General features: G+C 42.0%; 1 protein-coding gene across 1 annotated transcript; it reads left to right on the top strand.

Moving 5' to 3' along the window:
- The first annotated feature begins 5540 nt into the window (after positions 1 to 5540).
- On the top strand, positions 5541 to 19408 carry npm3 (nucleophosmin/nucleoplasmin, 3). The gene is made up of 5 exons (XM_061945385.1): positions 5541 to 5706; positions 5883 to 5968; positions 8725 to 8844; positions 13048 to 13141; positions 18937 to 19408. The coding sequence occupies exons 1-5, from the start codon at positions 5634 to 5636 to the stop codon at positions 19050 to 19052; spliced, it is 489 nt and encodes a 162-aa protein (XP_061801369.1). The 5' UTR covers positions 5541 to 5633; the 3' UTR covers positions 19053 to 19408.
- The last annotated feature ends 296 nt before the right edge of the window (positions 19409 to 19704 follow it).

Genomic DNA, 19704 nt, shown 5'->3' with positions numbered 1-19704 from the left:
GTTTATTGTCATATGCACAGTTAAACAGACAGTTTGCCGTCTATAATACTCCCATGTTGAAGCACAGTACAATCCTTCAAGCGGTGCGGCTTCATAGCATACCAAAGTCGTACTAAAACATTGTGATAGATTTTTGAGCGCGGTGTGTAATGTTCTATATTTTCAATGGAACATATAAAATGTTGGTGTTGTTTACTTGAGTCATATTGCAGTCTACATGTATCTCTTATGTGTGACTGCCATCTACTGGTCACACTTATCATTACACCATGTACCAAATAAAATAGCTTCTTGGTCGGAAAGCCCAACCAGAATTATTCCGTACATTAGGCGCAGCAGGGTTATAAGGCGCACTGTCGAGTTTTTTTTTTTTTTTTTTTTTAAAGGATTTTAAGTGCGCCTTATAGTCCGGAAAATACGGTACAATCCTAAACAGGCATTATGTTCTTTAACATAAATCATGAAAATAAATACCTATTCAAGACAAACTTAAACTAACACCAAGGAGATGCAATAACAATGTTATAAGACAGAATACAATATATTTTATTCATCCAAAATTGGGAAATTATGTGTTTGCAGTACAGGTACAAAAGGTTCACACAAAATAAGGTAAATAAACACATGAAAACAAGAGTGAAACATCAAAGAGCTGATGCAACCAGCGGCGACACCATTTCTACATACAGCTACAAATGTGAAACACAATGAAAAACTAAAAAAATAGCAATAAATAATATATATTGTGCACATATGATTGCACCATGCAACAAAGCGGATACACGAGCGCAGAGCTCCTGCTACCAGCAGCCATTACAGCAGCACCATCTTTTAAAAAAGGTATTATGATTTATTTTATTCACTGATGATAATCTTGCATGATTCAGATAATCTCTACTTTACACTCTGAAATGAAGAAAAACCTGACATATTTATAACCATATTTAAATGAATAATGACTTTAATTATTATTAGGGCTACTTTATATTGAATTTGTTGACTTTTAAAAAAAATTCTAGTTTTTTTTTTATGTTCTAGAAATGTTGCTCCCATCTTTAAAAAGCCAGAAACCTAATTTTTTTTTTTTAATGTGATTTCAAAAGCTGGTTTCAAGCAAATCTATGCAATAGTTATTTTTAGTGCATATAAGTAAACATACCAAGTGTTTGTGTATATATTGCCATGTTAGGTTAAGGGTGGGACTGGGGGGGGCCTTTTAGGGGTCTTGTGTATGGGCGCCCAGAATTTGGTCCTACACCTCTGTAGTAGTAGTCATTTTATTTCAGACCCAGGGGGTTCCATATCACAGAAAAAGAAACCATACAATGATAAAAACTCAAATAAAAGAATTACAAGCAGAAATAAAATAAATAAAAAAACTTGTATAAAAATTTTAAATAAAAAATACTCCACAATATTCTGGTTGTAGGCTATTTGGTAAATTGAGTATAAACAAAATAACGTGCACATTTAGTGCAGAATAATGGCATCATTTGTTTTGCTCAAAGATTGTATATTGTTTCAAGATGATTCCGCAATAGCAGCAACACTTAAAATACACTACTTTTTACATTTTACCAGACACTTTAGGTATTTTTGCACAAAGTATCGGAATTTACCATCATTTTACCATGAATTGATTAACTTAAACAAGTTGAAAAACGTATTCGGGTGTTACCATTTAGTGGTCAATTGTACGGAATATGTACTTCACTGTGCAACCTACTAATAAAAGTCTCAATCAATCAATCAATCAGTTTGGTTTTGGAATTGGATTGCATTGTTATGGTATTGCTGTGTATTATTTTGTTGTATTGATTAATAATAATAATCGAAGACCTCTATGAAGAACACGAACAAGGAACCCAGATTTCCCTCGCCCGGACGCGGGTCACCGGGGCCCTCCTCTGGAGCCAGGCCCGGAGGTGTGGCACGATGGCGAGCGCCTGGTGGCCGGGCCTGTCCCCATGGGCCCGGCCGGGCACAGCCCGAAGAGGCAACGTGGGTCCCCCCTCCAATGGGCTCACCACCCATAGCAGGGGCCATAGAGGTCGGGTGCAATGTGAGCTGGGCGGCAGCCGAGGGCAGGGCACTTGGCGGTCCGATCCTCGGCTACATAAGCTAGCTCTTGGGACGTGGAACGTCACCTCGCTGGGGGGGAAGGAGCCTGAGCTAGTGCGTGAGGTGGAGAAGTTCCGGCTAGATATAGTCGGACTCACTTCGACGCACAGCAAGGGCTCTGGAACCAGTTCTCTTGACAGGGGCTGGACTCTCTTCCACTCTGGCGTTGCCGGCAATGAGAGGCGACGGGCTGGGGTGGCAATTCTTGTTTCACCTCGGCTCAAAGCCTGGACGTTGGAGTTCAACCCGGTGGACGAGAGGGTAGCCTCCCTCCGCCTTCGGGTGGGGGGACGGGTCCTGACTGTTGTTTGCGCTTACGCGCCCAACGGCAGTTCAGATTACCCACCCTTTTTGGATTCACTCGAGGGAGTACTGGAGAGTGCTCCCCCGGGTGATTCCCTCGTTCTACTGGGGGACTTCAACGCTCATGTTGGCAACGACAGTGAAACCTGGAGAGGCGTGATTGGGAAGAATGGCCGCCCGGATCTGAACCCGAGTGGTGTTTTGTTATTGGACTTTTGTGCTCGTCACGGATTGTCAATAACAAACACCATGTTCAAACATAAGGGTGTCCATATGTGCACTTGGCACCAGGACACCCTAGGCCGCAGTTCCATGATCGACTTTGTAGTTGTGTCATCGGATTTGCGGTCTCATGTTTTGGACACCCGGGTGAAGAGAGGGGCGGAGCTTTCTACCGATCACCACCTGGTGGTGAGTTGGCTGCGATGGTGGGGGAGGATGCCGGACAGACCTGGCAGGCCCAAACGCATTGTGAGGGTTTGCTGGGAACGCCTGGCAGAGTCTCCTGTCAGAGAGAGTTTCAATTCCCACCTCCGGAAGAACTTTGAACATGTCCCGAGGGAGGCGCTGGACATTGAGTCCGAGTGGACGATGTTCCGTACCTCTGTTGTCGAGGCGGCCGATTGGAGCTGTGGCCGCAAGGTAGTTGGTGCCTGTCGTGGCGGTAATCCTAGAACCCGTTGGTGGACACCGGCGGTGAGGGATGCCGTCAAGCTGAAGAAGGAGTCCTATCGGGTTCTTTTGGCTCATGGGACTCCTGACGCAGCAGACAGGTACCGACAGGCCAAGCGGTGTGCGGCTTCAGCGGTCGCGGAGGCAAAAACTCGGACATGGGAGGAGTTCGGTGAGGCCATGGAAAAAGACTTCCGGACGGCTTCGAAGCAATTCTGGACCACCATCCGCCGCCTCAGGAAGGGGAAGCAGTGCAGTGTCAACACCGTGTATGGTGGGGATGGTGCTCTGTTGACCTCGACTGTGGATGTTGTGGATCGGTGGAGAGAATATTTCGAAGACCTCCTCAATCCTACCAGCACGTCTTCCTATGAGGAAGCAGGGCCTAGGGAATCTGTGGTGGGCTCTCCTATTTCTGGGGCTGAGGTTGCCGAGGTAGTTAAAAAGCTCCTCGGTGGCAAGGCCCCGGGGGTGGATGAGATCCGCCCGGAGTTCCTTAAGGCTCTGGATGTTGTGGGGCTGTCTTGGTTGACAAGACTCTGCAACATCGCGTGGACATCGGGGGCGGTACCTCTGGATTGGCAGACCGGGGTGGTGGTTCCTCTCTTTAAGAAGGGGAACCGGAGGGTGTGTTCCAACTATCGTGGGATCACACTCCTCAGCCTTCCCGGTAAGGTCTATTCAGGTGTACTGGAGAGGAGGCTACGCCGGATAGTCGAACCTCGGATTCAGGAGGAACAGTGTGGTTTTCGTCCTGGTCGTGGAACTGTGGACCAGCTCTATACTCTCGGCAGGGTCCTTGAGGGTGCATGGGAGTTTGCCCAACCAGTCTACATGTGCTTTGTGGACTTGGAGAAGGCATTCGACCGTGTACCCCGGGAAGTCCTGTGGGGAGTGCTCAGAGAGTATGGGGTAACGGACTGTCTTATTGTGGCGGTTCGCTCCCTGTATAATCGGTGTCAGAGCTTGGTCCGCATTGCCGGCAGTAAGTCGGACACGTTTCCAGTGAGGGTTGGACTCCGCCAGGGCTGCCCTTTGTCACCGATTCTGTTCATAACCTTTATGGACAGAATTTCTAGGCGCAGTCAGGGCGTTGAGGGGATCTGGTTTGGTGGCTGCAGGATTAGGTCTCTGCTTTTTGCAGATGATGTGGTCCTGATGGCTTCATCTGGCCAAGATCTTCAGCTCTCACTGGATCGGTTCGCAGCCGAGTGTGAAGCGACTGGGATGGGAATCAGCACCTCCAAATCCGAGTCCATGGTTCTCGCCCGGAAAAGGGTGGAGTGCCATCTCCGGGTTGGGGAGGAGATCTTGCCCCAAGTGGAGGAGTTCAAGTACCTCGGAGTCTTGTTCACGAGTGAGGGAAGAGTGGATCGTGAGATCGACAGGCGGATCGGTGCGGCATCTTCAGTAATGCGGACGCTGTATCGATCCGTTGTGGTGAAGAAGGAGCTGAGCCAGAAGGCAAAGCTCTCGATTTACCGGTCGATCTACGTTCCCATCCTCACCTATGGTCATGAGCTTTGGGTCATGACCGAAAGGACAAGATCACGGGTACAAGCGGCCGAAATGAGTTTCCTCCGCCGGGTGGCGGGGCTCTCCCTTAGAGATAGGGTGAGAAGCTCTGTCATCCGGGGGGAGCTCAAAGTAAAGCCGCTGCTCCTCCATATCGAGAGGAGCCAGATGAGGTGGTTCGGGCATCTGGTCAGGATGCCACCCGAACGCCTCCCTCGGGAGGTGTTTCGGGCACGTCCGACCGGTAGGAGGCCACGGGGAAGACCCAGGACACGTTGGGAAGACTATGTCTCCCGGCTGGCCTGGGAACGCCTCGGGATCCCCCGGGAGGAGCTGGACGAAGTGGCTGGGGAGAGGAAAGTCTGGGCTTCCCTGCTTAGGCTGCTGCCCCCGCGACCCGACCTCGGATAAGCGGAAGAAGAAGATGGATGGATTGATTAATAAAATAAAATAAACAAATAAAAAAAAACTAAAAAAACATCGATTTTTGAAAAATGAGAATTGATATTGAATCGTGCAATGTGAGAATCGCGATTTGAATTCACCCTAGTATTCAGTGAGGTAAGATGAATTAAATGCGCTGACAGTTCATTTCTCCTGCCAAATGAATTGCACTGAGTGGAGCAGATCACCACTCCAAGATGGCGGCCCCGCGTCCCGTCAGCGCCAGTAGGCAGTAGCTCTCGATGCTGCGTCTACTTATAAGATGTCTATGGCTGGCAAGGCCACGCTCCCAAACGCGCCACGCCGTCCCCCATTATCACTCTCTGTATTTGCTTTTGTTTTATTTTCTTGTTGTTGAAAATGCCTTAACCTTTGTCTGAATTTTCAAATGTATGTTTCTTGGTTAACAACATTTAAAAAAAAAAAAAAAAAAAAAAATACTTGCTTTCGCGAAATTATGTCGCGCATTGATGACGTCATATAAACGCGTTGGAACGCTAGTTTGTCCGGAGTGGGAAGTAGCTCGTGTTTGTAAAACGTGCGCTGTCAACTTGCCGCCAGTTAGAGCCGTTTTCAGAATGTCTTTCTCAGACGAAGATAGTTCGGATGTCGGCTTGGCTGGTGAAAAAAAGCTAGAAAGCTTCCTGTTCAGTGAGTTGAGGATTTAAAACCGATGTATATGGTGATGTATTTTAATGCTTCGAGTCGGTTAGCTTACCTGCCGGCGCCCACGTGGTCTTGTTTCCAGCATGTAGCATCTGTACTAACACTTGTCCTCAAGTCAAACTACAACATTACTATTAGTCTCATACATCTCTCTCTTATAGGCTGCCAGCTCTCCTCCAAAGTACCTTTCTACACCTTCCAAAGGGATGAAGAGGAAGATCTTGAGCACTTCCTTGAGCTCAGAACGGTATGCTCGCTATCATTTAAAATGATGAAATGTGAAAGGCAGTTTTAATGTGTGTGTGTTTTGGCAATGCTTACTTAATGGAACATCCCTCTGTTTACACTGTCACCTTTAGGCCCCCTAAAGCAGGGGTGTCAAACTCAAATACAGAGTGGGCCAAAATTTAAAACTGAACAAAGCCCCGGGCCAAGGTTGAACAAATTAACCTTTTAATAGGGACCCAAACAAGTTTTGCATTGAATATTGAACAAGCAAGGCTAATATAACTTTATAGTGACATGCAAAATCGAGTTTCAAATAATAATAATGATTAAAAAATATCAATGGCATATCAAATACAATGTAAATAAAAATTGAATGCCTCTTTTCTATTTGCAGCCTCCTGAGGTAAATATCCACATTAACTTTTTCCACAGGCTAATAAATTAGAAAATAAAGTAACAATAAATAAGCCAACCATTCAGGACTTTAAACTGCTCAGTTTGCAACACACTGATCTAATCTGATGTGCCCAAGCCAGATACAGTACCTGCCATCTTTTCTTGGATGCTGGTTCATTAATGTCGGGGCTCAGGCTTTGAGCTGAGGCATCTTTCATTATTGGGGCGGTATAGCTCGGTTGGTAGAGCGGTCGTGCCAGCAACTTGAGGGTTGCAGGTTCGATCCCCGCTTCCGCCATCCTAGTCACTGCCGTTGTGTCCTTGGGCAAGACACTTTACCCACCTGCTCCCAGTGCCACCCACACTGGTTTGAATGTAACTTAGATATTGGGTTTCACAATGTAAAGCGCTTTGAGTCACTTGAGAAAAAGCGCTATATAAATATAATTCACTTCACTTCCGATACCGCTTATTTTCTTTCAAATCCGACACCGACGAAATGCAATTCAGGCTGGCATCGGCGATACTGATCAAATTGATTGATTGAGACTTTTATTAGTAGATTGCACCGTACAGTACATATTCTGTACAATTGACCACTAAATGGTAACACCCCAATACGTTTTTCAACTTGTTTAAGTCGGGGTCCACGTTAATCAATTCATGGTAAAATGATGGTAAATGCCGATACTTTGTGCAAAAATACCTAAAGTGTCTGGTAACATGTACCCACCTGCTCCCAGTGCCACCCACACTGGTTTGAATGTACCTTAGATATTGGGTTTCACAATGTAAAGCGCTTTGAGTCACTTGAGAAAAAGCGCTATAATAATGTAATTCACTTCACTTATCGAACAAAGTTGTTCATCAGTCATTGTACCTCGTAGTCCACCCGGACCACAGTCTTGGGGGCGTGCTTTAAAGGCACTGTGTTTATCGTCCTCCACGAGCTGTCGTCACGTCTGCTTTTCATCCATTACAACAACGTGCCGGCCTAATCACAAAATATGTGTGACTTCAACACGCGCACACACACGTAAATGCAATGCATACTTGGCCAACAGCGATACAGGTTACACTGACGGTGCCCGTATCAATAACTTTAACGCTGTTAGAAATATGCGCCACACTGTGAACCCACACCAAACAAGAATGACAAACACATTTCGGGAGAACATCCGCACCATAACACAACATGAACCCGCTACCACCAACCCCCCCCCCCCCCCATCGGATGAGGCGAGCAGGGTTTGGTGGTAGCGGGGGTGTATATTGCAGCCCGGAAGAGTTAGGGCTGCATGGGATTCTGGGTATTTGTTCTGTTGTGTTGCGGTGCGGATGTGCTCCCGAAATGTTTGTCATTCTTGTTTGGTGTGGATTCACAGTGTGGCGTATATTTGTAAATATATTATGTGACTGGGCCAGCATTCGCTGGACTGGGTGAAAAGCGGATGTGACGATTTTTGGGCTTTATTTAATAACTTAATTTAGAGTTTTATGGACACTAGAGCAGTGGTTCTTAACCTGGGTTCGATCGAACCCTAGGGGTTCGGTGAGTCGGCCTCAGGGGTTCGGCGGAGCATCTGCCGCGGAGGTCAAGACAAACCCGACTCATCGTGTAAATAAAAACTTCTCTCTATCGGCGTATTATGGATACCCCCAAACAATGTTCCCTCTAATTTTCCATCGGATTTGCAGGTGTGTAATTTGTTGTGAGTTTATGCAGTGTGTTGGTTTTGTTCTTTGAACAAGGTGATGTTCATGCACGGTTCATTTTGTGTACCAGTAAAAAAACATAACTTTGTCTTGAATTGGAGGAAAAAAAACATTTTATTTTTCACTAAAGAAGGGTTCGATGAATGCGCATATAAAACTGGGGGGTTCGGTACCTCCAACAAGGTTAAGGACCACTGCCTTAAAGTATGATTCACATTTAGAATTTTCCATCCTTCTATATACGGTAGTTGGAGTTGCAGAAGATGCAGGATTTGCTTTAACATTTAAGTGGTGAAACTTCCTATAAGAGGACAGCTGTAGTGCTGTATTCTGAGGATCATGTCATATTTAATAAAAGAAAAAACATTTTTTTTTTTAAATGGTCCTCAGTAGTCGCGTACAAATTTGTGTAAATTATGCACATTTGGTCCCCATGAACCATATTAACTCTTTTTCCCCAGGGTCCCCAGTAAGAATGATCAGCACATTACTTCATCAATCCAGAGATTTAAAGACATGTATGAGCTAACTGGGCAGTGGCCATTTTCCCTCATTTTTTTTTATGCCTCCACAACCTGTAGAAAGGGTGGTCCCCACAAGTGATGATCAAAAACTTGGTCCCCATTCCAAACGATAACCAGTATGTGTGTGGGGCTTGGACAGATATGTCTGGGAGAAGATGCCAAAGAGGAGAGCAACGTGGTGGAGGTGACAGCCATGAACCATCAGGGAAAGATCACGTCAGTGCCAATAGCCAACCTTCACAGCAGCTGCTTGCCAATGGTAAATCATTCAGTTTAAAAAGTACCACTGATAGTCTCTCTCACACACACACACACACACACTAGGTGTGGTGAAATTACCCCCTGCATTTGACCAATCCCCTTGTTCCACCCTCCGGGAGGTGAGGGGAGCAGTGAGCAGCACCGCTGGCCGCGCTCGGGAATCATTTTGGTGATTTAACCCCCAATTCCAACCCTTGATGCTGAGTGCCAAGCAGGGAGGTAATGGGTCCCACTTGTATAGTCGTTGGTACGACTCGGTCGGGGTTTGAACTCACGACCTACCGAAAGTTGGGGCTTTAATTTTAACCTAACCTTGAAGGAGCATGCATTATCTGTGGAAGGCGGCTGCATCTCCAGTAGCTTTGTAGTTCTCGACCTTTTAATTTTATTTTTATCTTGTTTTTATCATTTGTATTTATTATTTTATTATTTATTCGTTCTCAATTCTGTACACTGCTGCTGGAATTTCAATTTTCCTGAAGGAATCAATAAAGTACTATCTATTTGGGAGCATGCGATAATTGGATAGTCTATTTCCAAAAAATAAAGACTTATGGCTGTGTTTCAATTTGCTATCCATTAAAGTGTCATTAAAATTAGCATCTAATTAAAAGTCATTTAGATTTTGAGACTTAGATTTTCTTCATTGTCATTCAAATTTGAACTTTACAGTACATATAAGAACTTCATTTTGTTGCATTAGCGCGTTGTAGTGCAGGATAAAAGAGCAATAAGGTGCAGATATAAATAGACTTAATGTGCATATGAAAGCAATACAAGCATTATAATCAAAGTAACATGGCAGAAAAAAATAATAACCTAAATAAAAAAAATAAATGTTGGCCATAAGACATAACTGCACTTTTTGTCAATATAGATGATAATAGTGTTCATGAATGAGATCTAGTCCTATACATAGGGCTGCACGATTATGGCCAAAATAATAAAAACTATTTTTTTATCAATATTGAAATCACGATTATTGATTGTTAGATAAAACAGAGTTAGGGTGGGCGTGAATGCGATGCCATCATGTAATTTGTAATGTCTATTAAAAAGGCTATAGATAAACGTAATCCATATATTTAAAGACAAATACCGTATTTTTCGGAGTATAAGTCGCACCTGCTGAAAATGCATAATAAAGGAAAAAAACATATGTCGCACTGGAGCCCGGTCAAACTATGAAAAAAATTACGACTTATAGTCCGAAAATACGGTACTTGTTTTTTGTTCATTAATAGTATCAACATGTCAACTTTTTCTCATTACATGATGCTTTTATCTCTATTTTTACATTTTGATTGATTTTTAAGTTATGTACATGTAGATCCTGTATCGGGACAGATCCATTTAGAGTGAACCTCCCAGTAAACAAACTAAAGACTTTATAAACACGTTGTGGCAACATTCCCGACACATCGCCTACTGCATGTTTCCTCACCTCATTAACTCTCACAGCAGCTAATGGACGCTGTATTGAGAAAACGAAAGCAACATCAAATAGTTTTCTCCTTCGCTGTATACTTTTAGTGTGAGACAAATGAGTTTGTCTCCAACATTGTCCACACCTGTCACCATGTAAAAACAGCACTGTGCTCTTAAAAGCACGCCGAGACTGCACGGAAATGAAGCAAAAGAAAATCAAGTTAAACCAAGCGCTTGGCTCTGTTTATTCTGAGGGGAAATCTCTGTAGCAAAGTCCGTGTAGTTTCCCGCCATTTTTTTCAAGCCGAACGACCCTAGTGCGCTGCGCTACTGTGACTCCGTTACCAGGGAGTAAGCAGTGTTGCCTAAAATGCATTAATAAATGACAATTTTCAGTAATTTAAAAACCGCGGTTTCTCATTATGCCTTTTACCGTTACATCCCTGGTCAGGACCGGTGTGACTTGACAGTGTAAATGTGGAGCTCGGAGCAAAGCTACGCTGACAGAAATGGAGTGCTTACCCAAAATCAACTGGGAGAAAAAACGTCCCCAGCCAGCGGGACCAAACAGACTACTGTCCATCGAGTGAGTCACTATAATATTGATCTTGATACATGTAGCACGTAATGCTTGTTAGTACTACTACATCGCTGTTGAGCTCGATGTGTACAAATAAAACGTGGGCTAATACTTTGTCGACACTGTAACATGATTGTTCATGTTTCTCAGTCAGTACAGATTGATGTCCTATAAACCGCAGTAAAATTCCTGACGGTTAATAATACCGTTTAAATTTTTAATTACCGAAAAAACGTCATTTATTAATGCATTTAGGCAACACTGCTTACTTCCTGGATACAGAGTCAGGGCAGCGCTGGCGCATGCGCACCTGCGTCGTTCGGCTTGAAGAAACATGGAGGAACACAACTACCGTATTTTCCGCACTATAAGCCCCACCTAAAAACCACACATTTTCTCAAAAGCTAACAGTGCGGCTTATAACCCGGTGCGCCTCATATATGGATTAATATTCATTTTCATAAAGTTTAGGTCTCGCAACTATAGTAAACAGCCGCCATCTTTTTTCCCCGTAGAAGAGGAAGCGCTTCTTCTTCTACGATAAGCAACCGCCAAGGTAAACACCCACCCTGTAGAAGAGGAAGCGCTTCTTCTTCTACGGTAAGCAACCGCCAAGGTAAGCACCCGCCCCCATAGAAGAAGAAGCGCGCGGATATTACGTTTCATTTCATTTGTGTGTTTCTGTAAAGACCACAAAATGGCTCCTACTAAGAGCCACGCGTACAACGCAGAATTCAACCCAACTTTTTAATTCAGACACCGAAGAAGAAGAATTCAAGGGATTTATGGATGAGGAATAACTTCAGAAAGTGAGCTTTAAATGTTTATTTTGTGTGTTGTGTGACATTAACGTTCGAGCAACGTTGAGTTATTGATGTTGCTATTGCTCTGCACTATTTTGAGTGTTACTATTTTTGTGATTGCACATTTGAGTTGTTAGAACGCTGGTTTGTAATATATTATTAAAGTTTGACTGACCTATCGGACTGGTTTTTTGACATTCCCTTTAGCGCAGCGTAGGTGCGGCTTATAACCCGGTGCGGCTTATAGGTGAACAAAGTTTTGAAATATGCCATTCATTGAAGGTGCGGCTTATAGTGCGGAAAATACGGTACACAGACTTTGCTACGGAGTTTTCCCCTCAGAGTAAACTGAGCCTAAGGCTTGGCTCAACTTCATTTTCCCTCGCTTCATTTCCGTGGAGTCTCGGCGTGCGTTCAAGAGCGCACTGCTAGCAACTTAACAAGTAGGCCACGATGGCATTGGCAACCAAAACAACAACAACAAACCACCTGACCCAGTTTTTCCAAATAGGGGAAAAACTGCACTTTAAGTTGTTCAATATTTATCCAAGTGCAATTTTTGCTAACAGATTGACAGTCCATTTCATTTTTGTTTGTTTACCGATTTAGGATAATTGATGGACCTACACTGCCTTCTGCCCAAGTGCAGCTGGGATAGGCTCCAGCCCCCCCGCAACCCCAAAAAAGGACAAGCGGTAGAAAATGGAGGAAAATGTTAATTGCATTATATATTATTACATTAGTGCTTAGTGCAAACTGTTTGACTTTTTAAGATTATCATTGTTTAAATGCTTACAATTACTTTTCAACTATTCACATTTATCATTGTTAAATGCTTACAATGTTGTCCATACAGACAATTGTAAGTTTTTGACCATATGTAACGATTTGCAGTAAGACATGGGTATTAGTTTTTTGAGTTGCATTAAAAACAATAAATTAGATTTGCTAATACCTGCAGTTTTCTTCGACTGTGTTCTAACCAGAAGTAGGTCAAAATGCTGTACCCGGGTGTTGCATTTAATGCCCCCTAAATGTTGAATGTGCAGTGCTCGACCCCACCACCCATAAATCATGGCCATTTTGAGTTACATATTGGGAGATGAGGGACTTACTTGAGTGCTTGTAATTCACAATTAAAAAGGAGTCAAAAGAGCTTTCAGTTGATCGATTTGGGTCATCACTTCCAGTTGATGTTGAGTCAGGCACGACTGACATATGCAAGTAAGTGATGACATCAGACCACTGACTCTTCTGATATGAATTTAAGTATGTGCTATAATCTTACAACTTTGCCATCACTGCTTTTCTGTCCTTAATAGATTTTTATTTATTTTTTTAATACACACCTGTATGTACAATCTCTTAAAGTTGTAAATTATTTCCCCAGGTGAGTTTGGGCGATTTCGAGCTAAAAGCACCAGTCACCATCCGGCTCAAGGCTGGTTCAGGACCAGTTACCATCAGCGGCCTGCACCTTATTGGTAACACAGCTTTTCTTTTTCTAACCCAAATTCAGACCGTTAACTAGAGATGTCCGATAATGGCTTTTTTTGCCGATATTCCGATATTGTCCAACTCTTAATTACCGATTCTGATATCAACCGATACCGATATATACAGTCGTGGAATTAACACATTATTATGCCTAATTTTGTTGTGATGCCCCGCTGGATGCATTAAACAATGTAACAAGGTTTTCCAAAATAAATCAACTCAAGTTATGGAAAAAAATGTCAACATGGCACTGCCATATTTATTATTGAAGTCACAAAGTGCATTTTTTTTTTAACATGCCTCAAAACAGCAGCTTGGAATTTGGGACATGCTCTCCCTGAGAGCATGTCCCAATGTCATTTAAGGTTTATTGCCGCTCTGTACTCCTCCCTACGTCCGTTTACACAGCGGCGTTTTAAAAAGTCATACATTTTACTTTTTCAAACCGATACCGATAACTTCCGATATTACATTTTAAAGCATTTATCGGCCGATAATGTCGGCAGCCCGATATTATTGGACATCTCTACTGAAAACCTTTGACAAGTTGACTTTATGCCTGTCCTCGCCTATTAGAACGTTTCTAAGTGTAAAATACAATCGGCCTTGAAGACGGACTATTCTATTTTAAAAGTAGACTGGATAATTTATTTTGTTTGTGCATGACTTCCTGTCCAACACAAGCAGATTTTAGTTAAATTGAACCGCAGTGTTGTAGCGACCGGCAAAAATAGGAGCCCTGCATATATTTAGTGCAGAATGGAAACGCCATGGCGGTGCTATTCGCACGCGGTGGAAACAGATACAAAGACTAGAATGGAAACGGAAAGAGTCGGTCGGTCCGCCGCTGTGGAGGCTACGTTTCTCTGCCGTTACGCATCCAGTGGAAATTCGGGGTAAAAGGAATTGCTTTTTTAAACATTTCCTCAATAATTTAATCAGTGTCCCTAAACTTTTGCGTAATGTTGCCAACAAGCAGACTAACAAACCCTGGAGAAAACAACTTATTGGCGCCTGTAATGAAGTGTGCGTACTGCAAAGTGTGGCAGTTTTAACTCGAGCATTTCCAAGACGAAGACACAGATTGGTCATGGCGCACTGCGCAGAGGGAAATTGCCGGTGAAAGCGCGGACACTGCACACCGCGGGGAATATGAATATAATGAGAAGCTACTTGATAAACCATCACCTGGAAAATATATTTGAAGCCAGCAAAGCAAAACATCCATTTGTGAGGTATTCACATTATTAAAAGTTAAGTTGACTTTTCTAAGAAACAGCATTTTTCAAGCAGATATACAAAAAAAATGTCAACAGCAGAGGACACTGCTTGTCAGAATGTAAAAGTTGAGTACGTTTTTTTTAATATATGCTTGAAACAGTGGATGTTCCACGCAATTATTTGCACTTAAAAATCCATGTTTGTAGTAATAAATATGATTTACAACAGGAGTACCCACACTTTTTCTGCAGGCGAGCTACTTTTCAATTGACCAAGTCGAAGGGATCTACCTCATTCATATATATATATATATATATATATATATATATATATATATATATATATATATATATATATATATATATATATATATATATATATATATATATATATAATTTATATTTATTTATGAAAGCATGTTTAAAGGGGAACATTATCACAATTTCAGAAGGGTTAAAACCATTAAAAATCAGTTCCCAGTGTCTTATTTTATTTTATTTTAGTTTTTTTCAAAATTTTACCCATCACTCAATATCCCTAAAAAAAAGCTTCAAAGTGCCTGATTTTAACCATCGTTATATACACCCGTCTATTTTCCTGTGACGTCACACAGTGATGCCAATACAAACAAACATGGCGGATAGAACAGCAAGATATAGCGACATTAGCTCGGATTCAGACTCGGATTTCAGCGGCTTAAGCGATTCAACAGATTACGCATGTATTGAAACGGATGGTTGTAGTGTGGAGGCAGGTAGCGAAAACGAAATTGAAGAACAAACTGAAGCTATTGAGCCATATCGGTTTGAACCGTATGCAAGCGAAACCCACAAACGACACGACAGCCAGCGACACGGGAGAAAACGAGGACAAATTTTGCGATCGCCTTCTAACCAACGATTGGTATGTGTTTGTTTGGCATTAAAGGAAACTAACAACTATGAACTAGGTTTACAGCATATGAAATACATTTGGCAACAACATACACTTTGAGAGTGCAGACAGCCCATTTCAGGCGCGCTAAGAACATATATTTTTCCACGATTTCAGCACTCAGATTAACCATACCTAGACACAAAATACCGCATTACACAAGACTACTCGAATGATTGAAATAAAACAAATGTTTTTAAGCTAAATTATTGGTAAACACAGTTTATGTATAATAATTTATGTAAAACCGCGAGTAATAATAAAGTTTTCATCAATTAATATATTCTGTAGACATACCCTCATCCGCTCTCTTTTCCTGAAAGCTGATCTGTCCAGTTTTGGAGTTGATGTCAGCATCTGCTTTGAGTGTCGCAGGATATCCACACATTCTTGCCATCTCTGTCATAGCATAGCTTTCGTCGGTAAAGTGCGGAACAAACGACTGACCATTTCGTCGGCTTTCCCCACAGCCTCCTATTTTGAACAAATTTCGTCCAATTTCTTGCCACTTTCGCATCTTTGGGCCACTGGTGCAACTTGAATCCGTCCCTGTTTGTGTTGTTACACCCTCCGACAACACACCGACGAAAGTGAGAAAATGGCGGATTGCTTCCCGATGTGACGTCATGTTGTGACGTCATCGCTCCGAGAGCGAATAATAGAAAGGCGTTTAATTCGCCAAAATTCACCCATTTAGAGTTCGGAAATCTGTTAAAAAAATATATGGTCTCTTTTCTGCAACATCAAGGTATATATTGACGCTTACATAGGTCTGGTGATAATGTTCCCCTTTAATACATATAGATTCCTTTTTTTCATGAAGACAAGAATATAAGTTGGTGTATTACGGTACCTGATTCTGATGACTAGCATGATTGGAATCAGACAGTAGTGCTGATAACGTCCACATTTTCAAATGGAGGAGGAAAAAAGTCCACCTTTCTGTCCAACATCACATGAAAATGTTTGGTTTTTGGCATCTTATTTGTCCAGCTTCCATACTCATGCGACTGACACACCCTCCACGGTTGACCGGTAGTTCGCGATCGACGTAATGTGCACCCCTGTTTTAGAAGATTTGAGCATTATGTTTGTGTTCAATTACAGTAGTTGTGTTTATCCTAAACCTGCCACTTCACTCTACACACTGTGGCATTTTTACCAAGTCTTTTTTTATTTTTGGGGGCAATACCACAATATTATTTTACCGTGGCCTTAATACTGTGACAATATCGTACCGTGAGATTTTTATACTGTTACATCCTGACTTACAATGTAGTGAAAAGTGAAAATAGGTCAAGGTTTAAATTAATAACTGGCATTATTCAGTTGTGTAGTAGTTTGTTTTTTTAAACCAACTTGAAGTGACATTTATACCTGTATATCAAATTCATATTTGATTGTTGATTGATTCACAGGTTGGAGTAAATTAGATATTGGATATTCTTCAGATTTTTTTCGATTACCGTATTTTCCGCACTATAAGGCGCACCGGATTATTAGCCGCACCTTCTATGAATTACATATTTCATAATTTTGTCCACCAATAAGCCGCCCCGGACTAAAAGCCGCGCCTACGCTGCGCTAAAGTGAATGTCAAAAAAACGCTGCGCTAAAGTGAATGTCAAAAAAACAGTCAGATAGTTCAGTCAAACTTTAATAATATATTGAAAACCAGCGTTCTAACAACTCTGTCCCAAAATGTACGCAAATGTGCAATCACAAACATAGTAAAATTCAAAATGGTGTAGAGCAATAAATAGCAACATAATGTTGCTCGAACGTTAATGTCACAACACACAAAATAAACATAGCGCTCACCTTCTGAAGTTATTCTTCATTCGTAAATCCTTCGAATTCTTCGTCTTCGGTGTCCGAATTGAAAAGTTGCGCAAGCGTGGGATCCAAAAATGGCCGGCTCCGCCTCGTCGAAGTCATCGGATTCAGTGTCGCTGTTGTTGTGCAGCAGTTCTGTGAATCCTGCCTTCCGGAAAGCTCGGACCACAGTTGTGACCGAAACTATCTGCCCAGGCATTTACGATCCACTGGCAGATGTTGGCGTATGTCGACCGGCGCTATCTGCCCGTCTTAGTGAAGGTGTGTTCGCCTTCGGAGCTGTGTGAAAAAAGCCACCCGGCCTCTTCGCGTAAACTTCCCTTAACCACTCGCTCATCTTTTCTTCATCCATCCATCCCTTCGAGTTAGCTTTTATGATGACGCCGGCTGGAAAGGTCTCTTTTGGATGGGTGGAAGTTAGCATGGCAAGCTAGAACCACAGTGAAGGATGACTCCTCATTCCCTGTGGTGCGAATATTCACCGTACGTGCTCCCGTTCCACAGTGCAGTTCACAGGAATATCAGTTGCTGTGAAATACGGTAGTAATCCGTGTGCGGATGGAGAGATTGCGTCTTTTTATGAACCGGATCCTTGTCCTTTGTAGGAGCCATTTTGTGGTCTTTACAGATGTAAACAGGAAATGAAACGTACGGTGATATCCGCGCGTTTTTTCTTCTTCTTCCGGGGGCGGGTGAAGCGCTTCCTGTTCTATGGGGGCGGGTGAAGCGCTTCCTGTTCTATGGGGGCGGGTGCTTTCCTTGGCGGTTGCTTGCGTAGAAGAAGAAGCGCTTCCTGTTCTACCGGGAAAAAAGATGGCGGCTGTTTACCGAAGTTGCGAGACCGAAACTTTATGAAAATGAATCGTAATAAAGCGCACCGGGTTATTAGGCGCACTGTCAGCTTTTGAGAAAAATTGTGGTTTTTAGATGCGCCTTATAGTGCGGAAAATACGGTAGATATATTTATTGTTGACATACCAGAAAATAATTCGACAATGTGTATCACATCATCAGCCTTTTTAGGCTGCCGCTATCGATTATTTTAGTAATTTATTATTATTTTTTGATTAATTGGATAAAACACACTTATTTGAATTAATTTGAAGTCAATGTTTTCCTCTGCTTGCCATTACAGTCATTCTTTTTTTCTTAATAAGTGCAAAAAAAATAAACATTGTACTTTTTAATTTTAGGGCGAAAAAAACTTTCTGCTGTTTGGCACCACTTAGCTGATGGCATCCACACACCACCGCTCTCATTTGTGCTCTATTGTAGTGGCCATGTGGAAACTATATCTGTGCATTAAAAGTTCCAGGCACTCGATGCTGTCTGGATTATATACATTTCTATTGTTTATTTCTATACTTAATATACGATTAATCAAAGGAACAGAATATAAATCAAAGTCTTTTAATAGATTTAATTGATGAATCGTTGCAGCCCTAATATAATGTATCTTATATTTCCAACATTTACCACTATAAAATGCAATCTGTGAATGAACTGAACAAAATGTATGCTTTTAATATCACAAAACTTATAAATGGTGTACTTGGAATGACAATAGTTAAGTAACCATTGTAGTGTATTTAGACAAATGTATATTAAATATTGCAATATGAGGAATAATATTATGTCTTGATTTACACTTGCATGAATAGAAAATGTATACAACAATATTATTTACAAATCACAGCTGCAGGGGGAGCCCAGGAGCAAAAAAATATATTCACAAAACAATCTTCAGCCATTATCTTGAAGCAATTACCATTTGTTGCTGTCTCTTCTTCAGCTTCAGGGATTGAAGAATCTGACCTGGAGGAGGAGGAAGATGACGATGAAGATGATGATACGGATGAAGAAGACTTGAGCCCTGTAAAACCAGCAAAGAAGAAGCAGGTGCAGTGAGCCTTGATTGGAGTGTTAGGCCTCACATGACGATGTTTGAGGAACGCACAATTCAGAGGCAGCAGTTGATAAAGTCCCAACAGCTGCAACGCCCAAACACCATCAGCATATTCCCAACAGCCTGCTGGAGCTATCCCTCAAATTGTCACTCTGAGCTAAGGACTAAAGTCAGCAAAAGACCACACACTCACAGTAGTTGAATACAAATAATAGTAAAAGAACTGCAATAAGGCATCTCCAGCTCATGCACGGACTTACAAACACAGGTCACATTTTTCTAGTTTCTAAATGTTTTCTTCTATGTAAAATGTTAATTCACAAAGGTGAAAGATTTTGTAATAAAATCATAAAAGTCATTTTGTGTTTGTCTTTTTTAACGGTCATATACAGTAGCTCATTTATATTATCAGTATGTTTTAAAAGAGTAATGGCTCAAACCAAATATATTTTATTAGTACAGCCGTCCCTTGTTAATTTATTCCGGATATGAATTTCCGCAAATTAGGAATCACTAATTATAAATCAGACATTTTTATAGCAAGAGTATAAAAAATCATGTTTGCAAACTTGTAAATAGGGTTATCAACATTATGAGAGCTCTCTAGACATGAAATAACACCATTTAGTCATCTTTACACTCCAGTATAGTAAT

Source organism: Nerophis lumbriciformis, linkage group LG02 (assembly GCF_033978685.3).
Source record: "Nerophis lumbriciformis linkage group LG02, RoL_Nlum_v2.1, whole genome shotgun sequence".
Classification (NCBI taxonomy): Eukaryota; Metazoa; Chordata; class Actinopteri; order Syngnathiformes; family Syngnathidae; genus Nerophis; species Nerophis lumbriciformis.
This window is presented reverse-complemented; position numbering and strand designations above follow the sequence as displayed.

Excerpts from the sequence above, each read along its gene's own strand:
- npm3 (XM_061945385.1), top strand. The coding sequence starts at position 5,634 with ATGTCTTTCTCAGACGAAGATAGTTCGGATGTCGGCTTGGCTGGTGAA. Across the intron at positions 5,969-8,724 it reads ACTTCCTTGAGCTCAGAACG|ATATGTCTGGGAGAAGATGC; the intron begins GTATGCTCGCTA and ends GGGCTTGGACAG. Across the intron at positions 13,142-18,936 it reads CAGCGGCCTGCACCTTATTG|CTTCAGGGATTGAAGAATCT; the intron begins GTAACACAGCTT and ends TCTCTTCTTCAG.